The 24,570-nt window shown below is 35.1% G+C and overlaps 2 protein-coding genes across 5 annotated transcripts in view; both read left to right on the forward strand.

Annotated features, from left to right (window-relative positions):
- Window positions 1–24,570, forward strand: part of LOC111514556 (cationic amino acid transporter 2) — a 98,113-nt gene that overhangs the window by 35,492 nt on the left and 38,051 nt on the right. The window lies entirely within an intron of this gene.
- Window positions 4,337–5,578, forward strand: LOC141480464 (uncharacterized). Its single transcript, XM_074170455.1, has 2 exons — window positions 4,337–4,631; window positions 4,695–5,578. Exons 1-2 carry the CDS (start codon window positions 4,477–4,479, stop codon window positions 5,398–5,400), a joined length of 861 nt encoding a protein of 286 aa, XP_074026556.1. The 5' UTR covers window positions 4,337–4,476; the 3' UTR covers window positions 5,401–5,578.

The following is a 24,570-nucleotide window of genomic DNA, read 5'->3' on the forward strand; positions in this document are numbered from 1 at the left end:
TCTACCAAGTTTTAATTGGATGGATTAGTAATATTGTTCTGTATTTAAGGTTGGACTTGTGAAAAAATCATGTTTCTGGAGTTGAACATTAATAAATACAGCCCGCTCAGTGGATGTTCATATGTGAAGCTGCCTGAATGTATCGAGCGTAGGAAGGCCGTGGTTAATGTCCGTAATGAAGATCAGCATTGTTTTGCATGGGCTATCACTTCAGCACTACATCCTGCAATCGATAGAACATCAGAAGTTTCATCGTATCCACATTTCAGTACAGTCATAGATGTAACAGGTATGAATTTTCCGGTAAAGTTGAAAGATATTGTGAAATTTGAAGACAAGAATGATATTTCAGTTAATGTGTACGGTTTAGAAAGTAAATTCGAGAAGGGTAAAATAATGTATGAAATAATTGGACCATTACGTTACTCTCAGAGAAGACTTAGAAGACATGTCAATTTGTTACTTATCACAGATGATTTCGGTAATAATCATTATTGTTGGATTAAAGATCTTTCAAGATTAGTTTCAAGCCAATTATCGGCTCATGAACATAAGAAATATTTTTGTGATGGCTGTTTATTATATTTTTCTAATGAACAATTACTATTACGTCATAAGATAAATGATTGTAATCACTTGAGTACTACAACACCATCAACCAATTTCAAAGTCAATAAATATGGGAAAACGGTACCTGAAAATATACTAACTTTTGAAAACTTTGAGAAACAAATGAAGGTACCATTTGTAGTGTATGCCGATTTTGAATCAGTACTGAAGCCGATTCAAACCACTAAACCAAATCCTGAATACTCGTATTCGATCAAGACATTCAAACATGAGCCTTATTCATTTGCTTATTTGATTAAATGTTCATACAATGATGATTTATCAAAATTTGTTTCGTATAGGGGTGTGGATGCAGCCCAGAAATTCGTTAGCAAAATCGAAGATGATTTGAAAAATATTTATGAAAATCATCTCAGGTTTCCTATTCCTATGGATGTACAAACTCCTGAGGAAGAGGAACAGTTTGCTTCTGCCACAAATTGTGGCATTTGTTCCAAACAATTTAATGATGGCGAAGTCAAAGTGAGGGATCATTGTCACCTCACAGGAAAAAAAAGGTCCCCTGCTGCTCATTCATCTTGTAATTTGAATTTTAAATTGCCAAATTTCATTCCTATAATTTTTCACAATCTCAGTGGATATGATTGTCATTTATTCATAAAGGAATTGTATAAAAACAAAGATAAAGTGGATGTCATCCCACAAACTAATGAGAAATATATATCTTTCACAAAACATCTCTTTACACACTCCTATACGGATAAAGATGGTAGGGTGAAGAAGAATTATTTGAAAATGAGATTCATTGATAGTTTCAGATTCATGCCTAGTTCTTTGGAGAATTTAGGTGCAAATTTAACATCTGATCAGTGTATCGAGATGCGCAAACATTTCCCACAAATTGAAAATTTCAATTTGATGAGAAAGAAAGGTGTATTTCCCTATAGTTTTGTTGATGACATCGAAAAACTGAATCATCCAAGACTTCCAACCAAAAATCAATTTTATGATAAACTCAATTGTGAACATGTATCAGATAATGATTATGGGAGAGCTCAACTTGTTTGGAATTTATTCGAATGTCAGGATTTGGGTGAATACTCTGATTTATATTTAAAGTCAGATGTGTTACTATTATGTGACATTTTTGAAAACTTTAGAAATATATCTGTTGATAAATATAAATTGGATCCGGCACAATACTTCACTGCACCCGGATTATCGTGGGATGCCATGTTGAAATATACTAATATTGAATTGGAATTACTAACTGATATTGATATGGTTCACTTCTTTCAAAAAGGTATTCGTGGTGGAATAAGTCAATGTAGTGAAAGGAAACATAAAGCAAACAATAAATTTTTACCGGATTATAATCCAAATGAACCATCTTCATTCATTTCATATTTGGATGCAACAAATCTATATGGTCACAGCATGTCGCAACCATTACCAACAGGTGAATTTTCATGGTTAGCACCTCATGAAATTCTCAATCTTGATATAATGAATGTGGATATTGATAGTCCTTATGGATATGTATTGGAAGTGGATATACATTATCCCCAAGAACTTCATGATAAACATTCCGATATACCATTCTTAGTTGAACGTTTGATACCTCCATATGCAAAATCGAAAGTTCCCAAATTAATTCCAAATTTAAACGACAAAAGAAAATATATTGTTCACTATAGAAACTTACAGCAAGCTGTCAATCATGGTTTGATAGTGATGAACACACATAGAGTATTGAGGTTTAAGCAATCATGTTGGATGAAGCCTTATATAGATTTGAATACTGAAATGCGTAATAGGTCTAATAACAAATCTGAAAAAGATTTCTACAAACTAATGAATAATGCAGTCTATGGAAAAACAATGGAAAACGTAGACAATAGAATTGATGTTAGACTCATTACACATTGGGAAAATATAAAAAGAACTATAGGTGCTAGTTGTCTCATATCTCGACCAAATTTTAAAAAATGCTCTATTTTTACAGAAAATTTTGTTGCCATTCAATTGGCTAGAGTAAAAGTTCATTATGATAAACCACTATATTTAGGATTTTCCATTCTAGAATTATCTAAAACAGTTATGTATGATTTTTTCTATGGATGTATCAAACAACAGTTTGGAGAAGATGCGTCCTTACTCTACACTGATACCGACTCCCTTATTCTCAAAGTAAATACAGACAATTTCTATGAATTTATCAAAAATAATATAAATAAGTTCGATACATCTAATTATAAAATAGGAAACCAATTCAATATTCCAGTGACAAAGTCAGTTCTGGGTAATTTCAAAGATGAATTCCCAAATGATCCAATAATCAGCTTTTACGGTACAGGTGCTAAAGCGTATTACGTGAAATCTGTTGATGGTGAACTGAAGAAGGCCAAAGGTGTGAAACGATCTGTTATAAAGAATGAATTGACATGTGAAGACTATGAAAAAATCATTGAAGAGGGAGGTATGATATTCAGGAAGATGAACTCGTTCAGAAGCGTATTGCATGATATTTACACTGAATTGAAAAATAAAGTCGCTTTATCGTATCATGACGACAAGAGATTCATCATTCCGAATACCACTCGAACTCTTCCATGGGGTCATAGCGATATAGAATTTTATCGAAATGATCCTAATGATAACATTCGTTGGGTGTCTGAAATCGTTCATTCTTTTTCTCAAGAGAGCGCCTTAGACCAACTAATCAATTTGTTGACTGTAGAGATGAATAATTGAATTATAATTCGAAGTATTATTGCTTATTCCTTCAAACCGGAACATTCTTATTTGTGATTATTTGTGATTATTATATTATGTATTGTATATGTATCACTTTTACCAAGTTACTTAGATGAATAAAAAATGATAAAAATATTATTTGTTTCATTTCTATTTTCCTAACCAATTACTGTAAAGTATATAACATAATGTAAATGAAAGAAATATCAGTTTGAAAAGAATCATCGTAGAGTGCACAATGTCTAAAACAATCGATAAGTTTGGTAGAAAAAGAAAATTGGGTGGTAATGTCATTCGAGGTCCTCCCGGGATTGGTTTTAAATTAACAAAAGATGGTCATTATGACATGCAAAGAAAAATATTGAAAAATATAAGCGAACCAATTGACAAGAGTGATTGTGTAACTGTATCATATCTTGAGGGGGAAATTAACGGAACAAAGGAGGTTATACTTCTAGCCCTACAAGCTGCAATACACTCCACAATAGGTAATATTGCTCGCGATGCCCGTCAAGCATTTGACGATAAAATTGCAGAGGCTCGGATAACTTTCACTCGTAAATTTGACAAACTTACAAATGATGTGGACATAAAAATGTCTGACATAACAGCGTCTACAAATAAAAAATTTGATGCTATGTCAAACATAACAGGGACTACAATGAAAAAGTATGATGTACTAGAAGAGAGAGTTGAAGTTTTGGAGAAAAGCCATAAAGTCAGGCCATCAGGTGGACTGGGATATCCAGGACTGGACATTGATCCAAATGTTAGAATAATAGAACCAAAACCAAAACCAACAGATGACGTATTAATTGAACCAACATGGTGAATTTACTCCCGCGTTAGGTTAGATTAGATTAATACATACTGTAGGTTAGGGTCATAGGTGTTAGGTTAGGTTAGGTTTCACGGCGCGCGAAGCGCGCGGGTGGGGGTGGGGGGCGGCGGGGCCCCCCACCCCCCCCCCCCCCCCTCCTCCCCGGGGTGGTGGCCCCATTACGCTCGCGCCGGCGCGCGAAGCGCGCCGGGGCGAGCGTAGCGAATTGGGGCGTAAGCCGCGCGGAGCGCGGCCCGCTTTCTTCCCACCATTGCTCACCCCGCCCACTTTCTACCATTTCTCGCCCCACCATATTCCAACCATTGCGCATGCACGCCCCCACCTCATTCCCTCCACTCCCAATGATGTTGATACCCCGAGGAGCACGTTCTTCTACATTCAGTACGACAACTCCAGTCATCCAGAGCAGTCCAGCCATACTCAACCAGAAGCAGTGTACTATACGACGAGGAGCTAAGTTTGAGTAAGTTAACAATGTACTTTAATTTTTTACATCTACTAACTTTGTATTATTTTACATTTTCAGAATGGCATCCAACACTCAGGAATTAAATAACGCTGTGGCATCCATCATGCCTATGACAGAGCAGGAGAAGGCATCCACTTCACGAGTTAGGTGCAGATCCACCAGCCCTGACTTATTCGAGGAGGAGGAGGAAGTCAGGCCTGTAAAGAAGGTTTGCCAACGACCTGCAGCGAAGGTTGGTCCTATTTCTAAGTACCGAGCTACTTGCAATAGGACTAATCCTTATGCAGGTAGTTGGTCGACCGCTCCAAACAGCTTAAGGCCCTCCACACCACCCGCAGCAGTAGTGGAACAACCTAGGGCGCCTTCTCCGGAGGAGCCACCAGTTGTATTGTCCCCATCGGAGGAGGCTCCCATCGTATTCACTCCGTCGGTGGTGCCGCTTTCGCCGATGCTGGCAACACCGGTGACGAATCCTGAAGTGTTAGTGCCACAAGTGCGACAGCCTATCGGAGAGGTTAGTGAAATGTTGGACAGTTTTCTACAGAGATGTAAGGAAGCAGAACATGCTTCTCGAGCTAGTGAGGCCGCGTTGGTTAAAAGGAAGCGCGAAATGGCTGAAATTGTTAACCGACGGAGGGAAGCAGAAAAAGTAATAGCCGAACTAGATCGGAAGTATGCATCTCTGGAGAAAAAGTGTGAAGCAGATACCTCTTCGATAGAGACTTATAAAAAGTTAGTGACTTTTATAAAAACTTTCCCATAGATTAAGTGTAAGTGTAGTAAGATTAGTTTTAGGTTAGTTAGGAATATTTAATTAAGATAGTTTTAAGTTTATGTTTGTAATTTTAGGAAATAAAAATAAAATAAAAAAAAAGAAGTGAAATTAAGGGTGTACATTGTTTTGGTTTGGTACACATTGAACAATGCGATGGTTGGAGCATTTTTCTTCACTTCGTCTCATTATTATTTCCTTTTTTTATTTCAATTACAAGTTCTTCTATGCAAATACCTCACATCAATTTTTGTGTTCTCTAATCTATTGTAAATAATCTCTTGGGAAGAAAATATGTTTCATAATGAAATCAATAAGTATATTTCATATAATTCATATAGTATTTTCAATTTTCTCTTTCATGGAATATAGCTCATGTCATTTTTGAAATTCATTCCCACTTAATCCCCTCTCCTCCCCACTCCTCCCCCACTCCCTTTCAAAAGTATAAAAGTAGGAATTATCTGTTGGAATATTCAGTTGATCAGCCACCTTCAACATGGAACCTGATTCAACTACTGAGCCGTACAGTGACCCAGCGCATCAACATCCTTACTGGGCTTCTATCCATGAAGGTTTCGTTACCTCCACGACTGCAACTCACTCGATGAATTATGATGACATAATTTATGATGATCGGATACAAGTGCTTCACGTTACTGGAACCGATCAAGCGGACCTGTCTGATGGGGATTATCCAGATCCCTATGATTGGCGGAATGATTACGAATGGGATACACAGTCCGGAAACACAGACGACGACGACAGCGATGACGATGATGACGGTGACGCTGACAATGAGTCCGATGATAGTCCTCCACCATCCCCTATCCTGATTGATGAAGTCCTGAATTCAGACGATGATATGTAATCGTTTCCTCATTTCTCCCATCCTTTCTATTCCTTTCCTTTCCTTCCACGGAGTACACACTTTTTGGTTGGTGTACACGAGGCACTGCGAGGTTGGGGCAGTGTCTTTTTCCCTCTCCCTTATTAGTTTTTTTTTATAATAATCACTCAGAGTTTCTAATAATAATAATCACTTAGAATTTCAAGAAAATTGTCATTCTTATTGCTTTCGAATTTCAAACACTGAATTGTTCTACATTTACACTTCACCCCCTCCTTTTTTTTCCAATATAAATAAAGCATCAATCCCAGTTCTATATCATTCTTCCACAATGTCGAGTGCTGATTCCACCACCGAACCGATGAGTGTACCAGAGTGTTCTATGACGAGTACAGGCCCCATCCAGGTACATGGAATAGATTCAACGTTCGATCATTTCAGTACAAATTTTGCACAAATGCTGCAACGTATCTATGATCTACCTGATGATTTCCCGGCACGTATGGAAGAAGGTATGCAAGAGGAAGTAGAGGCAGAGTTAGAGATGGATGTCAATGAGTTAGACGATCTAGAGGATAACGAGCTAGATAATTATGCTAATGATGATGCCATTAGTATATCGTCTGATTCAGATGATTATGAGGATGACATCATCAGTATATCATCAGATACAGATGATGATACAATCATCATTGTTTCTGATGATGATGAGGAGCGTTAGTCCATACCATTGCATGGATTAATAAAAAAAAAACAGCCCTTTTCAGGGCTACAATTGAAGACTGAAACAATAAAAAAATAGCTCTTTTCAGAGCTATCATTATACTTTCAAACAGAAACAGGTTCATACCATTGTTAACATTATAGTCTCAAACAAAATGTATGTATGTAAAAGTATTCATCATTATATGCATACAATGATTGACAAAATGCCAACTTCAACTTTCATTTAAAGTAGTACTCATCATATGCATAGATATTCAATGACTATCAAATTCCAAATATCGACTTTTCAGTCAAAGTAGTAATTTATTTGTCATATAATGTATAGATATTCAAAGACTAACAAATTACTTAGACTTTTATTAGTCAAAGTATTCATTTGTCATATAATCTATGAATACTAATACAACTAACTACTGTTTGTGTGAATAATGTAGCCCTGAAAAGGGCTGTTGTTTTTTTTGACCAGTAGGTCCACGGTTATTGTGCCACAGGTTGGACATTATTACATATAATACATGTAGATACTCGGGTGAAGTTTGTTAGTGGCCTCTCGCAAGCTTCACACCAATTCTGTCCCATTTCCATAATTGAGACAGTGTTGTGGGTGTTGACATGGGCATACCACCCTCCATTATTGTTTCTATGCGAATAAAACCGAAAGCAGCACCAACATAGTTTTTTGTTCTCTCCATCTATTGTGCTGATCAATACGTATGCATCCATTGCACAATACAAATCCAAGGGATCTTCCAGTGTCTCACTGACATTGAGCGTTCGCATACCGATCCTCAAAGCACCATCGCCTTCAGTTGTGTCAGCTTCTATCCCTTCATCATCTCCTTCTTCATCCATGACCCTCTCAAACTCCATCACGTCATCATCTTCGTCGCTTTGGTTGGCCTCGTTTTCAACTTCGTCTATCTCATCTTCATCGACTCCAACATCTTCTGCTTCAACTATCACTTCCTCTAGCGGAACATTGACATCCTCATCATCTGATTCGTCTATCCAATTGTTTTCATCAACAGCAGATATTCTATTTAATGCAGCATTTATTTTTGCAGAATTCATCTTGTTGTTGTTTGCTCACAGTTGTAGAGAGTGAATGAATGAACTCTAGGTTTGCAAGTCGACTTATATAGGAGGTGATGCGACTCCCACTTGACTCGTTTAGAGTGGAATAGTAGGAGAAGTTATCCCACTATACTTTCACATGATGTTGATTTGTATAAATAGAGATCGTAGGTGTAGGAGAGAGCATTCAGAGTTTCTGTAAGTCATCTCTTAATATTTCTAATCGAATTAGTAAAATGCCGTTTCCAAAAGAGTGGAATGAAAAACCAAAAGTGTGTGTCTACCCAATGATGATTGCAGGGGCTATTGTGTGCTACTTTTGTCAAATAAGTAGACCTAAGGATTCAATCAATCCATGTACTGGTATGTGTAGTGATTGCGTGTTGCGGATTCAACTATCGCCTCCTTCTCATCCACCGAAGCGAACAGAATCGGATTATCGTCAACAACAGTTACAGTGTCTGAAGTGTTCCGAACCTATAATATTTAACAATATAGGTATCTGTAGAAATATTTGCGGTACCTGTGCTGCCGTTCCAACTCCACTGCAACGTTGTTTGCGTTGTGATACATATTCCATGAATTGTTGGAATCATGTATGCAATGCATGTAGAAGTACTTGGGATCTGTGTGAGAAGGTTGGTCAACTCTACCCCAATAGGAGAATCCATTTTTTTCAATGTTGGTGTTTGACGCACGAGCAACAACTATTGAGGAATAGAGTCAAAGAACGTTCCACATCCACAGAGACATATTAACATTTTTCATTTTATATTTTTTATTATCGTTATTGTCCTCTATTATTAATAAATATATATATATATATATATATATATTTTGAATTTATTTGTATTATTTTCTAACATTTAAAAATACATGCATGCAACACAAAGTTTTCCTCTTAAATGACAAAGATTGTTACATGCGTGAATAGTTCAGTGAGAGAGCGCATGTGCCAGTTGATGAAAGAGCGCATGCGCTAGTTTATTTTCTTCTATAAATGGTGAGGTCTCAGTAGCATCATCACCTTTTCTATCCACATTCTATTGCTATCACATATCATTCCTCAGACCTTAATAATCATGAGCTCTATGCCGCTATTGATTGCTGAAGATGGTTCACCACTTGTTGATATCGATCAGACTGATTTTGAAAATATTCCAGTATTACATTTATCGAGTCAAGATTCGATAAATGATTTTGATATTAACGACTTCGTTAACTTTGCAGATGTGCCAGAACCAAATGAGCAAATTATTATTGAAAATCCGATCGTTTCGCAATTATCATCACTCAAACACTCTTCATCTACCCTTCCTCTTGGTGTTGATAAGAAATCTAGAACAATCAAGAGGAAGGTTACTAAGGCATCTTCATCGATTGTCACTGACTTTAAAGAAAAGAAAGAATCCAAAAGTGTTGTGCGACAGAAAAAACCCGCAACGAAAAGTGACAGATCGAAGAGGAAGCCAAAAGGTACTCCTAAAGAAATGAGGAGTGATTTGAAAGCTGAACCGCTATCTTCTTTCAGTCCCCTCCATCGGTTTGGGGAAATGAAAAGGAAAGCAAAATACCGTCTTGTAAAGGCACAGATGACTATTGCTGAACTTGAAAAGATTGAGCGAGCTATTAATGCTAATAATGAAACTCTTGAAGCATTAGATGCCAAGATTGCATTAGCGAAGGTTGAATTGGCTAGAATGTCTAAAGATGCTGATGAACTCCGTTCAAAAATAGGTAAAGATAAGCAATTCCATCAACGTTCGAGAATGCAAGCTCAGGCTGAGCTTGAGGAGTCGACTAAGCTTTATGAGACGGCATTATCAGTGAGAGATAATTGGCAAAAAGAGTTGGATACTGCATTTCAAAGTGACGGCGATTAGTTTTGGGAATGATAATGTGTTTTCAATATCGTGAGTTGAAAAATATAAGCGGGAATGGAGTATACAATTAATTTGGTTTGGTATACACAGAACATTGCGAATGGCTGGGGCAATGTTTACCGCTGCAATATTTTTCAATTCACATACTTATAATTGAAATGAAAACAATAATGAACTTTAATATTACTTTATTCATAAAAGTCACTATTAGATACATTTAAACCATATTTGATTCATCAATCCAAGAATTTTGTTCGCTAGGAAGACCTAACCACTTTACATATACTTTATTTTTTCTTCTCTTCAACACCTTCTCAATCAGATATACGTCAGGATTCTCGGTTCGTAATAACTCTTCTTCGTAAAAACATCCTCTAATCGGCTGTTCATTCATATCTTCAAGATTATAAGTCGTTGGGATGGTTTTATTAATTTTAACAATCTTGAATAGCTCCGTGGTAAAATTCGCAGTGTAAGACTTTTCAAAAATATTTTTGTATTTACTTATACGTACAATATCATTCAATTGGAATTTGGGTTTACTTTGTCTTCCTCCAATTCCATTGATACCCTTGAATTTCAATTTTGTTGTTGAATCAACATTGATGGGTGCCATACCTATTGTACGATGAACATTATTATTATATCTACTAGTTATAATTGGAAGAATATCAAGCCATTTGTGGTGACCTCTCATCGAAAATTCCTTGTAGAGCCATGCCTTTATTGTACGAATAACTCTTTCTGCTATAGCTGCCTTCTTTGTGCTGAATGTTGAATAATGATTGATATTATATTCTCGCATGAGAGATGAGAAGCTTCTATTAAAAAATTCTTTCCCTTGATCGCTTTGTATATGTTTAGGGAAAAATTTGGCTTTCTTCAGTACATATTTCATTGCATTAGTTATTGTACTACCTGTTTTATCTTTAACTGGCACAGTCCATAGATATTTTGAGTAACAATCAATTACTATAAGTATATATCGGTATCCTTCATTACTTTTTGCATAAGGTTGTAGTTCAGCTAGATCTATTTGCCATAGATCTGCAAAACCTTTGATGGTAGTTATTCTTCTACGAAAATTACGTCTTGCAGGTCTATGTAATTCATTAACAACTTGTCGTTTGATATCACTTACTTCATTAGTCATTCTATTTCAATATGATTAAAGAGAAAAAAAGTGATAATGTTACTGCATTGAATGATGATGTGACAGTGATCATTACTTGTGGATATATATTAATATATTATACCTTCTTCACGTAATTCTTCAATTATTGAAATTATTTCATTATCATGTCCGGTATGTCCAGCTGACTTTGATGCTACCAATAGTCGTAGGCGAGCAACTAACTCTTTCGGTGAATTCCAGTACACATAATTCGCAGGTTTAGAATTATATGTTTTCTCCATTTTCACTCGTTTGAGTGCTCCACCAATTTTACTTCTACTCCTAATTGGATATTGTCGTGAGTCTAATAGTGGTTTGATGACTTCACGAAATTTTTTAGAATTTGTATTTTTAAAACCATTCTTCAGATGATATTGTTTATATGGAGCATTCGTTATTTTCAATATTTTGGAATATACTTGACGAGTTTCTTCATTATCAACATCTTGTGGATTCTTCAAAAAGATCATATCATATAATTCTGGACTACCTGCGCATTCATATTTTTTCACTTTATTAGCATCCCAAAATGAAATGTTTCCATCTTTGAAATGTACCACTAGACTTCCCATTTTCAGCTTTTGTGTAATTGGATCCATACGTACGCCAAATGTTCCATCATATGCTGGATTTCTAGATTTTACATTATTCAAATGTTTCATCAAAACATCTTCACCACTTTCATTCATAACAGGTGAGATGTCAGGATCCGAGGAATCGATGTGGGACGATGATGGTGTTTCGAATAGAGTTGTTCTCATATCGTCTTGAAGTGTGCTCGTGTCACTATTCACAGATGATACACCATCAAAAGATTGTTTTCTTCTTATTGGAGTACTCATGGGATAATTTGAAGTAGATTGAACAGATCCACGATTTGGTGATAACACTGCTGATTTAGAAGTAGCGTTTGATGATAAAACATTCAATGGTTTCATTATGGGCTCATACAATCTTTCAAGTGTCGAACGATTTTCAATATTATCATTCTTGATAGAGTTGAATTTCTGTCTGACAGCTTCTGTTGTCTCTACTAGTTGACGTTTCAAATTCATTTCATTGTTTTTATGTTCAGAATCGTTTTTTGTATTCATAATGCCCTTTTTAAATTATAGCTCAATTCGTTAATGAAGTGACCTCTACAATATTCAGTGATCGAATAAGTTTCAAAAACAAGATCATGGGTATATAAAACTATCGAATCCTTTGCGATATCTACCTTCATCTATTTTTCTATCCTTATCAATTACTAGAAATCCATATTGATCCTCCCAGCATTTAACACACATCAATTGGAATTGTTTGAATGTTACATCGGGTGAAACATGATCTGAATAAATGTGATGTAAATTCGTCTCATCTTGTTTGAACATTATAATGAAATTGGTATTGTCACGCACTAACTGTTTGGGTACCCGTGAATATGTCTGTGCTAGATAAAAACAATCAACATCCTTATGACGTCCCATACAGAAATATGATCTAATAATATCTTGCTTTTCACATATCACATCATCGAAAATGAAAACAGAATTAGGCTTAGCGTCGGAGGGTTCCACTATTTCTGCATTATTGCTGAATGTATAAAAACCTAATCCTTTTATAGGTTCCAAAACACTTCGCAAGTACTGATATTTAGGTTGATTGAGTGACTTCGAATAGAGATACACATTTCTAAATCTCAATCCTTGTGGATGTGTTAATAGTGATATCATTGCATTCGTCTTTCCACAATTTGAAGGTCCTATAATGAGTCCTCGAACTGATGATGGAAGTAGTGGACCATGTCTGAATACTCTTTGTCCATTCAATCCACACCCAAATTTCTCATCTAGATTATCTACAGCAAACTTTTCTTTCTGTTTTACAATGCGCATCGTGCCGTGGTTGGAGACTATATAAATGTTATTAGCTTATTCATTTCAATGTGTACCATCAAACGATACGGACGTATTGAAAGTGATCGTAAAATTAAAAGAGGTTGTGGTTTTGTTAATGATTTAATAAACAAACTTCCTTTCGAATTACATCTACCTGGAGGATATCAATACTGTGGACCGGGTACAAAATTGAAACAACGTTTAGCTCGTAACGATCCTGGAATCAATAAATTAGATATTGAATGCAAAAAACACGATATTCAATATTCTAAGCATCCATCTGATCTTGCAGCAAGACATTTAGCCGACAAAGAACTTGAATACAGCGCTTGGGATAGGGTTAAATCAAAGGACGCGAGTATTGGGGAAAGAGCAGCTGCATTACTTGTCACCAACATTATGAAAGCGAAAAGATATATGGGCATGGGTTGTAGTACCAATAAGAAAAAATGTAAGAGGAAACAATCGAAGAAAAATAATATTAAAAAAGTTGCATTTGGTGCTGGGATAGTCCATAAAGTGCGAAATGTATTGAAGAAAGCAGGTGGGAATCAATTTGTGACGAATAATAGCAAAAAAGCTATCACTGTGGCATTGCAGGCGGCACGTAAATACCTTAAAGCTGCCGGTGGAAAGAAGAAAATCCGCACACCACGCATAATTCCTGTTCCCAAGATCGGTGGACTTTTACCATTGATACCAATTTTTGCTGGACTATCCGCACTAGGAAGTTTGGCGGGAGCCGCTGCTGGTATTACCAAGGCCGTGAATTCGGCAAAAGCCAGCAGAGCGGCTTTAATGGAAGCCAATCGTCACAATAAAACCATGGAGGCTGTAGCATTAGGCAAACACGGAAGTGGAATATATCTCAAACCATACCGTAAAGGTTTAGGACTATATTTAAAACCATACAAAGCCACAAACAAAACAAAAAACTGATTGAACCCCTACCTCAGAGGCCTCTTACTGATCTCGATCTCAGTTATTATGCACAAAAAATGAAAATTCCACATTTTCGTGGTGTTTTTATGCGTGATAGATTACCATCTTCAGGTCCAAAACAAAACGAGACAGCTATTGTTAATTTAGATGGAATAAGTGGACCAGGAACACATTGGGTGGCATATAAAAAATGTGGGAAAGAAGTCACATATTTCGATAGTTTTGGAGATCTACCCCCACCATTGGAATTGACTCGATTCTTTCGAAAATGTTCGAATGTAAAAATCAAATATAACTATGATCGACAACAGAAATTTAATACAGTTCTCTGTGGTCACTTGTGCTTGCAGTTTCTCTCTAAATAATTTTCCAAATAAAAATGGATTCAACACCAAAACTGGATCGGGAGGCTATCAAGGGAATGGGGTTTTCACTTAGAATGTTTTCAAAATATGGTACCTTGAAAAAAATGGATAAAGTGATGCTTGCAAATATGCCTAAGGAAGTGATACTTGCATGTGTTGCACATGAGATTGCATATGTTTGGGAAAAGTTGCCTAAGCATCTGCAAGATGACATCGATATAATGAAACATAGATATTGTTATGAGCACCACCACGATCAAAATTCAGATTCGGATGTTAATGATGGTCCTATACCTCGAAAATCAATGTGTTGTATTTGTAATATAGAGGATGTGAATATTGGTATCAATAAAAATGATACTTATTACAATACAACACCTTCCAAAAAGTGTAAATTGTCTCAAATGTGCTGTTGCTGTGTACAATAATAAATTGAAATGTGTTTCAAAATATTCATCAGTCATGTCACGAAAGTTCGAGCTACAAGCTGTCGGGACAAGTGTCTTGAGTGCGGATTTTTTTCCACCAATTGAATTGGATAGGAACAGTCGTTATGGATTAGGACTTTTGGGATTCTATGGATGCAATACAATCAATAATATAACTGAAGCTAATAACTTAGTTAGTTTTAGAATCAGTAATGACAACTCATCGATATCCCAAAAGTTGACAATTGAAATTCCATGTGGTGCTTACGAAATAGAAGAGATCAATGCCGTCATACAGAAACATATCATGTTCAGATTGTTTCATGATAAAAAACCAAATGATGTCGTTGCAGATGATATTTTCTATCTACACGCCAATAATAATACATTCAAATGTGAAATGCGATCCAAATATGAAATTGATCTGACACATCCAAATTCTATAGCAGAAATGATGGGGTTCGCTCATGGAATATTTCCACCAAATCAGATACATGAATCATCATTACCAATAAACATTACAACTGTGAGACTTATCCGCTTAGATTGCAATATAATATCTGGTTCATATATAAATGGTGAATAATCTCACATTCTTTTCTCATTCGATATTGATGTTGAACCTGGCTACAATCTTACTAAAGAACCACACAGTATTATATATATGCCTGTCAGTCCAGAAGGTCGTCAATTGATTCACAACATTACAGTGCGTATTTTGGATGAAAAAAATAACCTTATCGATTTTGGAAGTGAAGAAGAGATTTTCATTATTTTGGAATTGAAGAAAATCGAATAACTGTTGTTATGGGTTTCATTTACAATAGACAAAATCGCATTGAACAATCCCAAACGAGTTGTACTATTAAAAAGAAAGGTGTGCATAAAAAGAAAAGTGTGCATAAAAAGAAGCTCATTCCACAAGTGTATGCTAAACAGTTAGCACATAACGCTCTGTCTGTGAGTGATCTTAAATTTTTGAAATCGATTGGATTGAAAGTGAGAAAATAACAATGGTGCTCGAAACAAACAGTGAAAAGTTGAATATATTCAATGAACCAGTGCTCGATCATTCTCTCATAAGTTTACATGAGCACACATATAAGCCCTATGGATCACCGCTATTCAGGAATTCGGATGAAATCAGAATTGCAATCAATAATCAAGATGTTATACTAGATATTGCCGACAGCTTCATTTACATAGAAGGTAAATTCACCCCCAAAGATGTAGCGAAAACATGCTATCTCTCGAATAATGCAATTGCATTTCTCTTTGACGAAATTCGTTATGAAAAGGGTGGTGAACAAGTGGCTGTTGTTAGAAAACCTGGGATAACATCTACAATGAAAACCATGATATCATTTGGACAATCTCATGCTAACACATTATTGACATATGGTTGGGGACTTTCACAATTGAAGCAAGATATCTTGGATACAAGCAGTCATGTTTTTAGTGGAAAACTACCACTGAAATATTTGATGGGTTTTGCTGAAGATTACAACAAAAGTATCTTGAATGCCAAACAGGAATTGATTTTGATTATCGCTCGATCATTCAAAAACTCGTATATAGGTGAGGTTGATGCTGATTTGGAAATAAATAAAATCGAATGGAAAATAAGACATATTGTACCAGATGATAAACACAAGCTCAAACTTTTGAGTAGAATAAACAAAAGCGGTCTGAATGCCAAAATCAAATTGGCATATCGTATGTGGGACCTCTATGAACTACCATCATTACGTGGGACTTCTTCAGACATATGGGCCATCAAAACAACTAATGCATTGGAAACTCCTCGTTTTGTCATCATCGCATTCCAAAGTACTACCACATCTGAAGATAGAACACAGGATATTACAAAATTCACAACTGCTGATATCAATAGTATTCGAGTATACTTGAATTCTGAAGTTTATCCATATGAGCGTTGGAATTTGAATTTCGATAAAAAACTTGATGCTCCTGCTTATTATGCTTTTGAGAGTTTCCAGCGAAGTTATTATGATAAAGATATGAGTGAACCTCTGATGGACATTGGGCAATTTAGAGAGAATCCACTATTCGTCATCGATTGTTCCCATCAACCGAATGCAACAAAATCATCAACTATTGATATAAAGATTGAGTTTGAGACGAGGAAGACCAAGTTTCCAGACAACACTAAAGTATATGCATTAATTTTGCATGATACAGTTTTAACATACAATGCATTGGATGGTTCAGTTCATAGCAGATATTGACACTTTTTTTCACTCTATCATAAACTGTTTTATGATCTTTTTTTTATTTGTAACTGACTTATATCACGTATTGTATTTTATATCATATTTATTGTTTTGTAATCATTTTCTATTGTATTTCATGAGATTTAAATAAATAAAACATGAAAATAATACAAAGTTTTTTATTTGACATTATTTATGATTTACAGGAACATACAGACTATCTAAAATAACTTCTTCCTCATAATCATCATTTTCGCGACCATCTTCAATTTCCTCTCGATTTTCATCATTCAATTCAAAGTGATGAATAATCCATTCTGGCAAGTATGGTTGGAGGCTATACAGGAATCTTCTTAGGTTCAGTTCAATCATAACCTCACAAAGTTGCCACAATTCCAATTCATTATCCAAAAATTTGTTACAAACTTCTGCACCACTCCAATAGTTCTCAGCATCACGAAGGCATAATTCGATTTGTTTTTCATCATAGCATACACTCATATCATAATTGCTTGCATGTTCGGCTCCATCACCCAACACCTTCAATTTAGACGACAAATGTTGAACCGATGATTTGAGATCTACAACATCGACCCAATCTTGACTTGCGTACTGCATCCACATCTTTAAATGGTGGAACTGAAATCGAATAAAAAAAAACAATAAGCAACCTCCAATTTTTCAGTGATATAATACTCACATTCCCATTTTACTTGTAGTTACAAAGTGGGTGTATTCAACTAAGTTAGTAATGTTTATATTTCCATATAATTATCATCTAATATATGAATATTAATGAAACAATAAGAAATTCATTATAATTACTATTATTATTCAATCATATTGAATTTGACTAGAGTTAGCGTTTTCACACCAAAAAACTTTGTAAGCTATGACCTAAAGAAATTCGCTATAAATTATTACAATTATTATTCAATCATATTGAATTTAACTAGAGATCGCGTTTTCATGCCAGCAAAACTTTGTTGGCTCTGTCCTAAATACACCATCGTATATTTACCACCTGATGAGTTGATACAAGATATATCGTCATCACTGAATTGCAACGAAATACGTTTTGGTAGCCATGTTTTAAATAATTTATCATTGCTCACATCTTGCAAAGTTAATAAAATTGATTTACCAAATCGTGTAGAATAAGTTGACATATTTTTAATTATGTACACTTCATCAATTGGCAATGATGATAAGGCCTTTTGCTCTAGTATTTCAACCTCCTGTACAATCAAATTATTAATTTTATTCAAGTCTACTTTTGAAACGGACATGATGATAATATATATGAAAATATAAACAATTTCCAACAGACAAATACACTCACCGTCTTCCTTCTATTACGAACTGAATAACACTCTACCAATTGCTAACTGCTGCAGATATATTCGTCTACTGATTTCATAGTGTGCCAAGCATTTCTTTTATATTAAACAGTGCGAGTCACCCCCACCATGAAACCGTGAAAGGTTCACATTGCTAGTTGCTATCCACTAGAGATGCCTGACGTCACAGCCAAGCCCATCTCCCAATTTGATGCGATAACAGTTGCCGGCACGAGCAAGCAGTGATCGTTGCGCTCTCGGAGAGGGCAGACGTTTGCACAGTCCTCGCCCGCCTGCGTGTCACCATCAATAGCGAGGGTAGGGTGATGCGTTACGTCACATCATTCACTGCTTCGAGAGCGATAGCCGAACAAGCAATTGTCGTTGCGCTCTCGGAGAAGACAGACGTTAGCACAGTCCTCGCCCGCCTGCGTGTCACCATTGATGGCGAGTCTGGGGCGTTACGTCACATCCTTCACTACATCGAGGGAGGTGAGAGCAGACCGATGAATACGCATTACTCTGCCACACGTCGTGGAGTGAACATGTCGCTCTCTAGCCGTTGAACGGTTATTGCTGTGACGTCACTCCACTACTAACTTGGTGCCCTCACACCGATGGAGCATTCATTACTTGGAGGATCTTCGAAGTATGCAGACGTATGTTTGTACATAGACAAACAAGCACATGATGAAACCCTGTACCGTGCATTCTCTTACACACACACACACACACATACACACACAAAATCTCATATGAAAAAAAAAAATCTGAACGATCCATGCACCAGACACTTCAAGGTCACAACGCCTTGACTTCACTGCACAACAAAAAAAAGCAAATAACACGTCATATTGGTGGGGGGGAGGATTAGAACCGGGAAAAAATTTCTGAACAATCCATACACCACACCCTTCAAGGTCACATCACAGTGACTTCACCAAACAACAACCAATAAAAAAGCAATTAATACGTCATAGTGGTGGGGGGAGGCTTAGAACCGGCTCAAATCTCCTACTCTCAAGCGGTTCCTGTGTGCTTTATATGCAATAAAACTGTCGCTATTATTAAGAGTGGTAATTTGAAGTAAGGCTCGTGAAGAAAAACTTCAATCTCAGTTCTCACAAAAAAAAGCACAAAATTACTAGTTCGTTGCATAAGCGAGCAAGAAAAATCCACAGAAGCAGCGCTACGAGTGTGCTGCACGCTTAATAAACAGCTGAAACCATTTTCAGATTCGGAGATGGTGAAAAAATGTATGTTATTAGTAGTCACGGCACTTTTTAAGGAATTTCTTTCTGACAGCGTATTCTGACTTAACTGCAACACGACAAACTGTTCGTTGGCACAAACAAACGTAATATGCTGGTCGTGGCTTTTTTGAAAGATATTTTGAAATATTCAAATGCGCTCAACATAGAATCACAAGGAAATGGTTAATAAACGATAAAAAACGAGTCTGCTTTTCGTCGCAAGCTGGATATATTTGAGAAATATTCTTTAATATAAAAAACTCTGAAGAAGATATTGCAGTCTTTGTAACATTTCTGGCCGATCTTAGAAAATAATTTGCTATAAGATTCCAAGACTTTGCAGAGATGGGCAAGGTATCTCCGTTTCTACAATCGTCATCTGAAGTTGATGTAGGAGCAGAATGGACAGATTGCCTGCCAAAGGCATCACTTCAAATATAGATAATTGATTGGCAAAAATATGTCTTTGCAAATATATAAAACGGTATCCACTATAGAATTTTAGACCAAATATGAAAATTGCAAGAAAGTAGTTATAAATTTGGCTACTATGTTTGGCTCAACATACGTATGTGAAATATCTTTCTTAAAATTGAATTTTATTAAAAACATATATTGTTCGAGATTAAACCTAGAAAACCACCTAGAAAACACACTTGAATTTGCTGTTCCACTCGAGAACCAAACTATAAAAAACTGGCTCAAGACCGTCAGTGTAATTTCTCACATTAGTTGTTGGTCTTGTGTTTTATGATTCAGAATTTGATTTGAAACCAAAATAATACATAAAACATAACAATACATAAAACATAAAATAATACACTTAATTTTTATCAATAGTTTTTTTCTGGACCTCGTAAAAATTTTCCCTCAGTTATTACTAGTCGACCAGAATGTAACGACTTAAAGAGAAAACACTTTTCCCACACTAGAACAAAAATACTGTCTCTCGACGCGCGATTCGCCAACCAAGTTAGGTTCATTTGTTCAAAATTTCATAAAAAAAACTAATTAATACAGTTTGTTATATGATTTTCACTATCAAGGATTTTACAAAAACCGCGACACTTGTTTCGCTCTACAATAGCTCCAAAATTTAATTTATTCATATAGTTAAAGAATTCATACCTGACCTTATCAGGTAGATTCATTCATTAGAAAGTAGGCATACAAGTAGGTAATATGTTACAGTATAAAATATTTGTGTGGCAGTATTTGTAAAACCCTTTATAGTAAAAATCATACAATAAACTGTTTAATTAGTTTTAATGTGGATTTTCATCAAGTATCGGCTAGTTCTATTCAAATAAATATTTTATACTTATATTTGAGATCCTTAGCGTTAGTTTAATTCAAGTGCCAGCCTAAACTGGTGAGTCTACTAAATTGGTGACTTGTCTATGAATTGGGTATTCTAAAACATACTGATAATAATGGCATTAGAGGAAAATTTGATGTGAAAACTGCATACCGAAACTTCCTTACAAGGATTATGTTTTGAGGGAAAAAGAAGACAACGTTATTATAATCAGTCAGTCTTTATTTTTTTATCTTTAAACCACAACGTTGTGCACTCTTCGACATTTTTACTTATTGATAATCAACATAATAAACCCTTATTCATAAAAATATTAATTGCACCTTAAAAATACTTAAAATAGGTGAGGTGTTCATTTGAGTAGGTGTAGATTCTTCTTTTGAATATTATTGATGTGTTTTCAAAAATATTAAACATAAAATTACTTATACCTAATATCACAATAGTCACGACATGATTAGGCTCGTTGAAGCGGCAAATGTCTTCATCGATTATATAAATTTCAACGCGCCGAACATGACCGATCACAGCGCGGGAACTCCCGAATGCAGTTTCAGTGTCGGTCGTAGTTTCGGCAGGTTTTTCGCCGAAACCGAAACTAAACCAAAATCCGTTTTTTTTTCCGAAACTCGGCCAAAACCGAACTTTCGGTCGCACACTAGGTAAAAAGCATTCGACTGAAATAAAGTCGTCGACAAGCTATCGACAAGTATCGTTTCAGCTACATAAGTACGTTCCGGAGCTGAAAGTCGATGTTCTTATTGTGAATGAACTAAAAGTAGAAACCATTTTCAAAAACAAGTTTTTACTTACATGCTCTAAAAAATAAAACCAATTTTAAATCAAACCTATGAATTTATCACATCACACAATTCATATGATATAAAACTCTGTCATGGGACTTGCCTATTTTATAAAAAATATGATTTTTTAGAATAACCTGTCAAAATCAAGATACGTATTGTATGATAAATTGGTTAAGGCATACGTATTGTATCATTATTTATGTGCACAGATAAATCCTGCGACATGCTTTTTATATCATATCAATTGTATAATGGGATTAACTGATGGGTCTCATTCAAATACATTTTTTTCAAAGTAGTAAATAACTTTTTTTCAATTAACTTCTTCATTTTTTCACTATATTAATTTTTCAATTATTGCTGGATATGTTCCTTAGTCTATTCACTTCATTCCATGCAACATTGTTGCGAAGTCGATTTCTACAACATTTGTTCTGGCACCACAATCTTCAAAATTAGTATGACGGCCATCTGGTTATCTGCCATTTTGAAATTTACTTTTTGTATTCTGCTCAACACACCCTTGCATATTATACTCATATCATGGGAGTGCATAAACGAGTCAGTCAGATCATTTCATTTGTCGAATTATTTACAAGTAGGTAACCCTTTCATTCGATACCTGTATTGTGTGTTTGTAAGAAAATGACTAGTTTGCCATCTTGGGTGTCCCGCCATATTGGAGATACAATTACATCACTTGGCTAATCATGCATTGTCGTCCAAACTGAACGTGTGTACCACACACACACACACACACTTACAAACATACATATAAAATTCAAATATGAGTTATTAATAAAAAGCGCAGTTACCATCTCTGAGATATACAAAAATCCAAATCAGTATATCGATAAGACTCTGGTATTTTTGTATCATCTTTCTCACAGTCAGATGGTCCTGGAAATTTTTTCAATCGGTTTTTTCGATCACAATAATATTGAGATATTTTGAGAAAAGACGGCCTCACATAAATATTGAAACCAAGAACTGTACTGAAACTCCAAAATCACTTTTTCGCTCAGGGGTTTGTTGGTCATCAAAGCTGCGAGGATACACTACAAAGAACTTGAGAAATATGAATGTCAAAAATAGTAGGAGATTTGTAAATATTTGATATTGTTTTTTGAACAGCCCTTGTATAATAATCATTCTACTACTTTTGAGTTATTCTTCAAGATTTATCATCAGTGAAATTGTCAAACCATTTAAAGATTGAAGTGAATGTACAAACGTGTAGAAGTGCTATAAATTTTCTTGAAAAAAAAATTCGAGTTCAAACTCGGAATTTTAGAAAATGTTGAGTTCAATTCAACAAAGACTCCAACAATATTTTTTGGGGTTATTTTGGAGTTTATTTTTGAATTATTATTATCCACTTCCTATTATCCACTTCCTACAAAAACATAGATTAAGGCTGAGGATAAATCTAATATAATGTAGAAACATTTTTGTCAGCTACTTATTTAACATGATTCGGAAGGATGAACTTATAAACAGTTGAGTTGGGAGTATTGGCATTGAACATTTATTTGCGCAACAAAATTTTCTGATAAAATAGATGCACATTAGTATTTAAACAATGTTTTTCTACACCCGTACTCTAACAATACACTTATATGACCATAATCCGTTTCATAATGATATCCATTATGATACAGATTTTTCATAACGATATAGATTATCAACCAATAGAAACCCATAATTTTTCAATCAAGAATCCTGTTCCTTTGTTTGTCCTAGATTCTAACCTAAGTAACTAATTGCTTTATTTGTCAAAATCAGTTTTCATATCACCTACCTATATTATCAAAATGTCTGAAAAACAGCGATATAGAAGGAATACCATCGACTCCGATATTTTTAAAAGATCAGATTAATTACAGTTGTTATATTCAATATAAATATAATTAGAATCTTTATAGTTTTCATATATCCATGATAATACCATTAAGTTTCTGTTTTTTTAAAAAAATATGAGTTAATTACTGTAAATGTGTTCAATACAAATATAATATTTATAGTTTTTCATTATTTATCGGGTTTAGAAAAAATAGCGTATGCAACTCTCATGTAATGGTTATTAATACACTCGCATATACCGGTTAATGCTCGTGTCTTAATAACCATCATTACATGATCGTTGCATAATATACTAATACGTTGACGAAACTCATTTAATAACCAGATTCAATATAAAAATTAAAAGGTGTGAAAATTTTGAAAAGAAATTATTTTTGATCGATAACACGTTCAAAATGATCATTAGTTTCATCAATCATATACTCTACCTTTTATCTTTACATTATTTTTTAATTTCTAAGGTTGTCAGATTCAGTATCAGGTGGTTGTATGGACCGTCTTATGTGTAGTCATGCAAAATTTGCAATTTGACACTGTGTCCGAACATGTAGATACAAAATGATTTCGTGTTGCACTTTTGTAAAAGGAGAAAGTTATTGAACATTCAAAACTTTGCATGCAAAGTGAATTTTTCAACCATCAACACGAATTCATTTCATTGCATTTCCGAAAAAATATACAGTCAGCGTAAAAAGTCGAGTAAATGTTAAAAAATATTTGAAGAGTAGGAAGTTCATTTATGGTATTTATTAAATAATAATTATTGATTAATATTTAAAAATATGCAATATTGAAACTTTAATTTTGGCTCAGTTTTGCCAAATATGGCAACCTGTATATCAGTTTTTTTGTAGCTTCGTTACAAATTTCTTGACAAATTGTAGTTTGGCCCGTACGGTCATAGGTGTCATAGTGGTATAGATAAAATACAAAAGTATTCCGTTTCAACTTCTCATAACGGGGTTACATTACGAGCCATTCACTACAAATGGATAAGTGCTCGTAACAAGTGTTACGATCCTGTT

The sequence above is a fragment of the Leptinotarsa decemlineata genome, unplaced genomic scaffold (assembly GCF_025532065.1).
Source record: "Leptinotarsa decemlineata unplaced genomic scaffold, Ldec_3_MD MMD2_P_RNA_scaffold_9, whole genome shotgun sequence".
In the NCBI taxonomy this organism is placed as follows: Eukaryota; Metazoa; Arthropoda; class Insecta; order Coleoptera; family Chrysomelidae; genus Leptinotarsa; species Leptinotarsa decemlineata.

What these genes read in the sequence shown, in the direction of transcription:
- LOC141480464 (XM_074170455.1), top strand. Translation starts at nt 4,477, where the DNA reads ATGCACGCCCCCACCTCATTCCCTCCACTCCCAATGATGTTGATACCC. An exon ending in CGACGAGGAGCTAAGTTTGA is followed by an intron (nt 4,632 to 4,694) that starts GTAAGTTAACAA and finishes TTACATTTTCAG; the next exon opens with AATGGCATCCAACACTCAGG.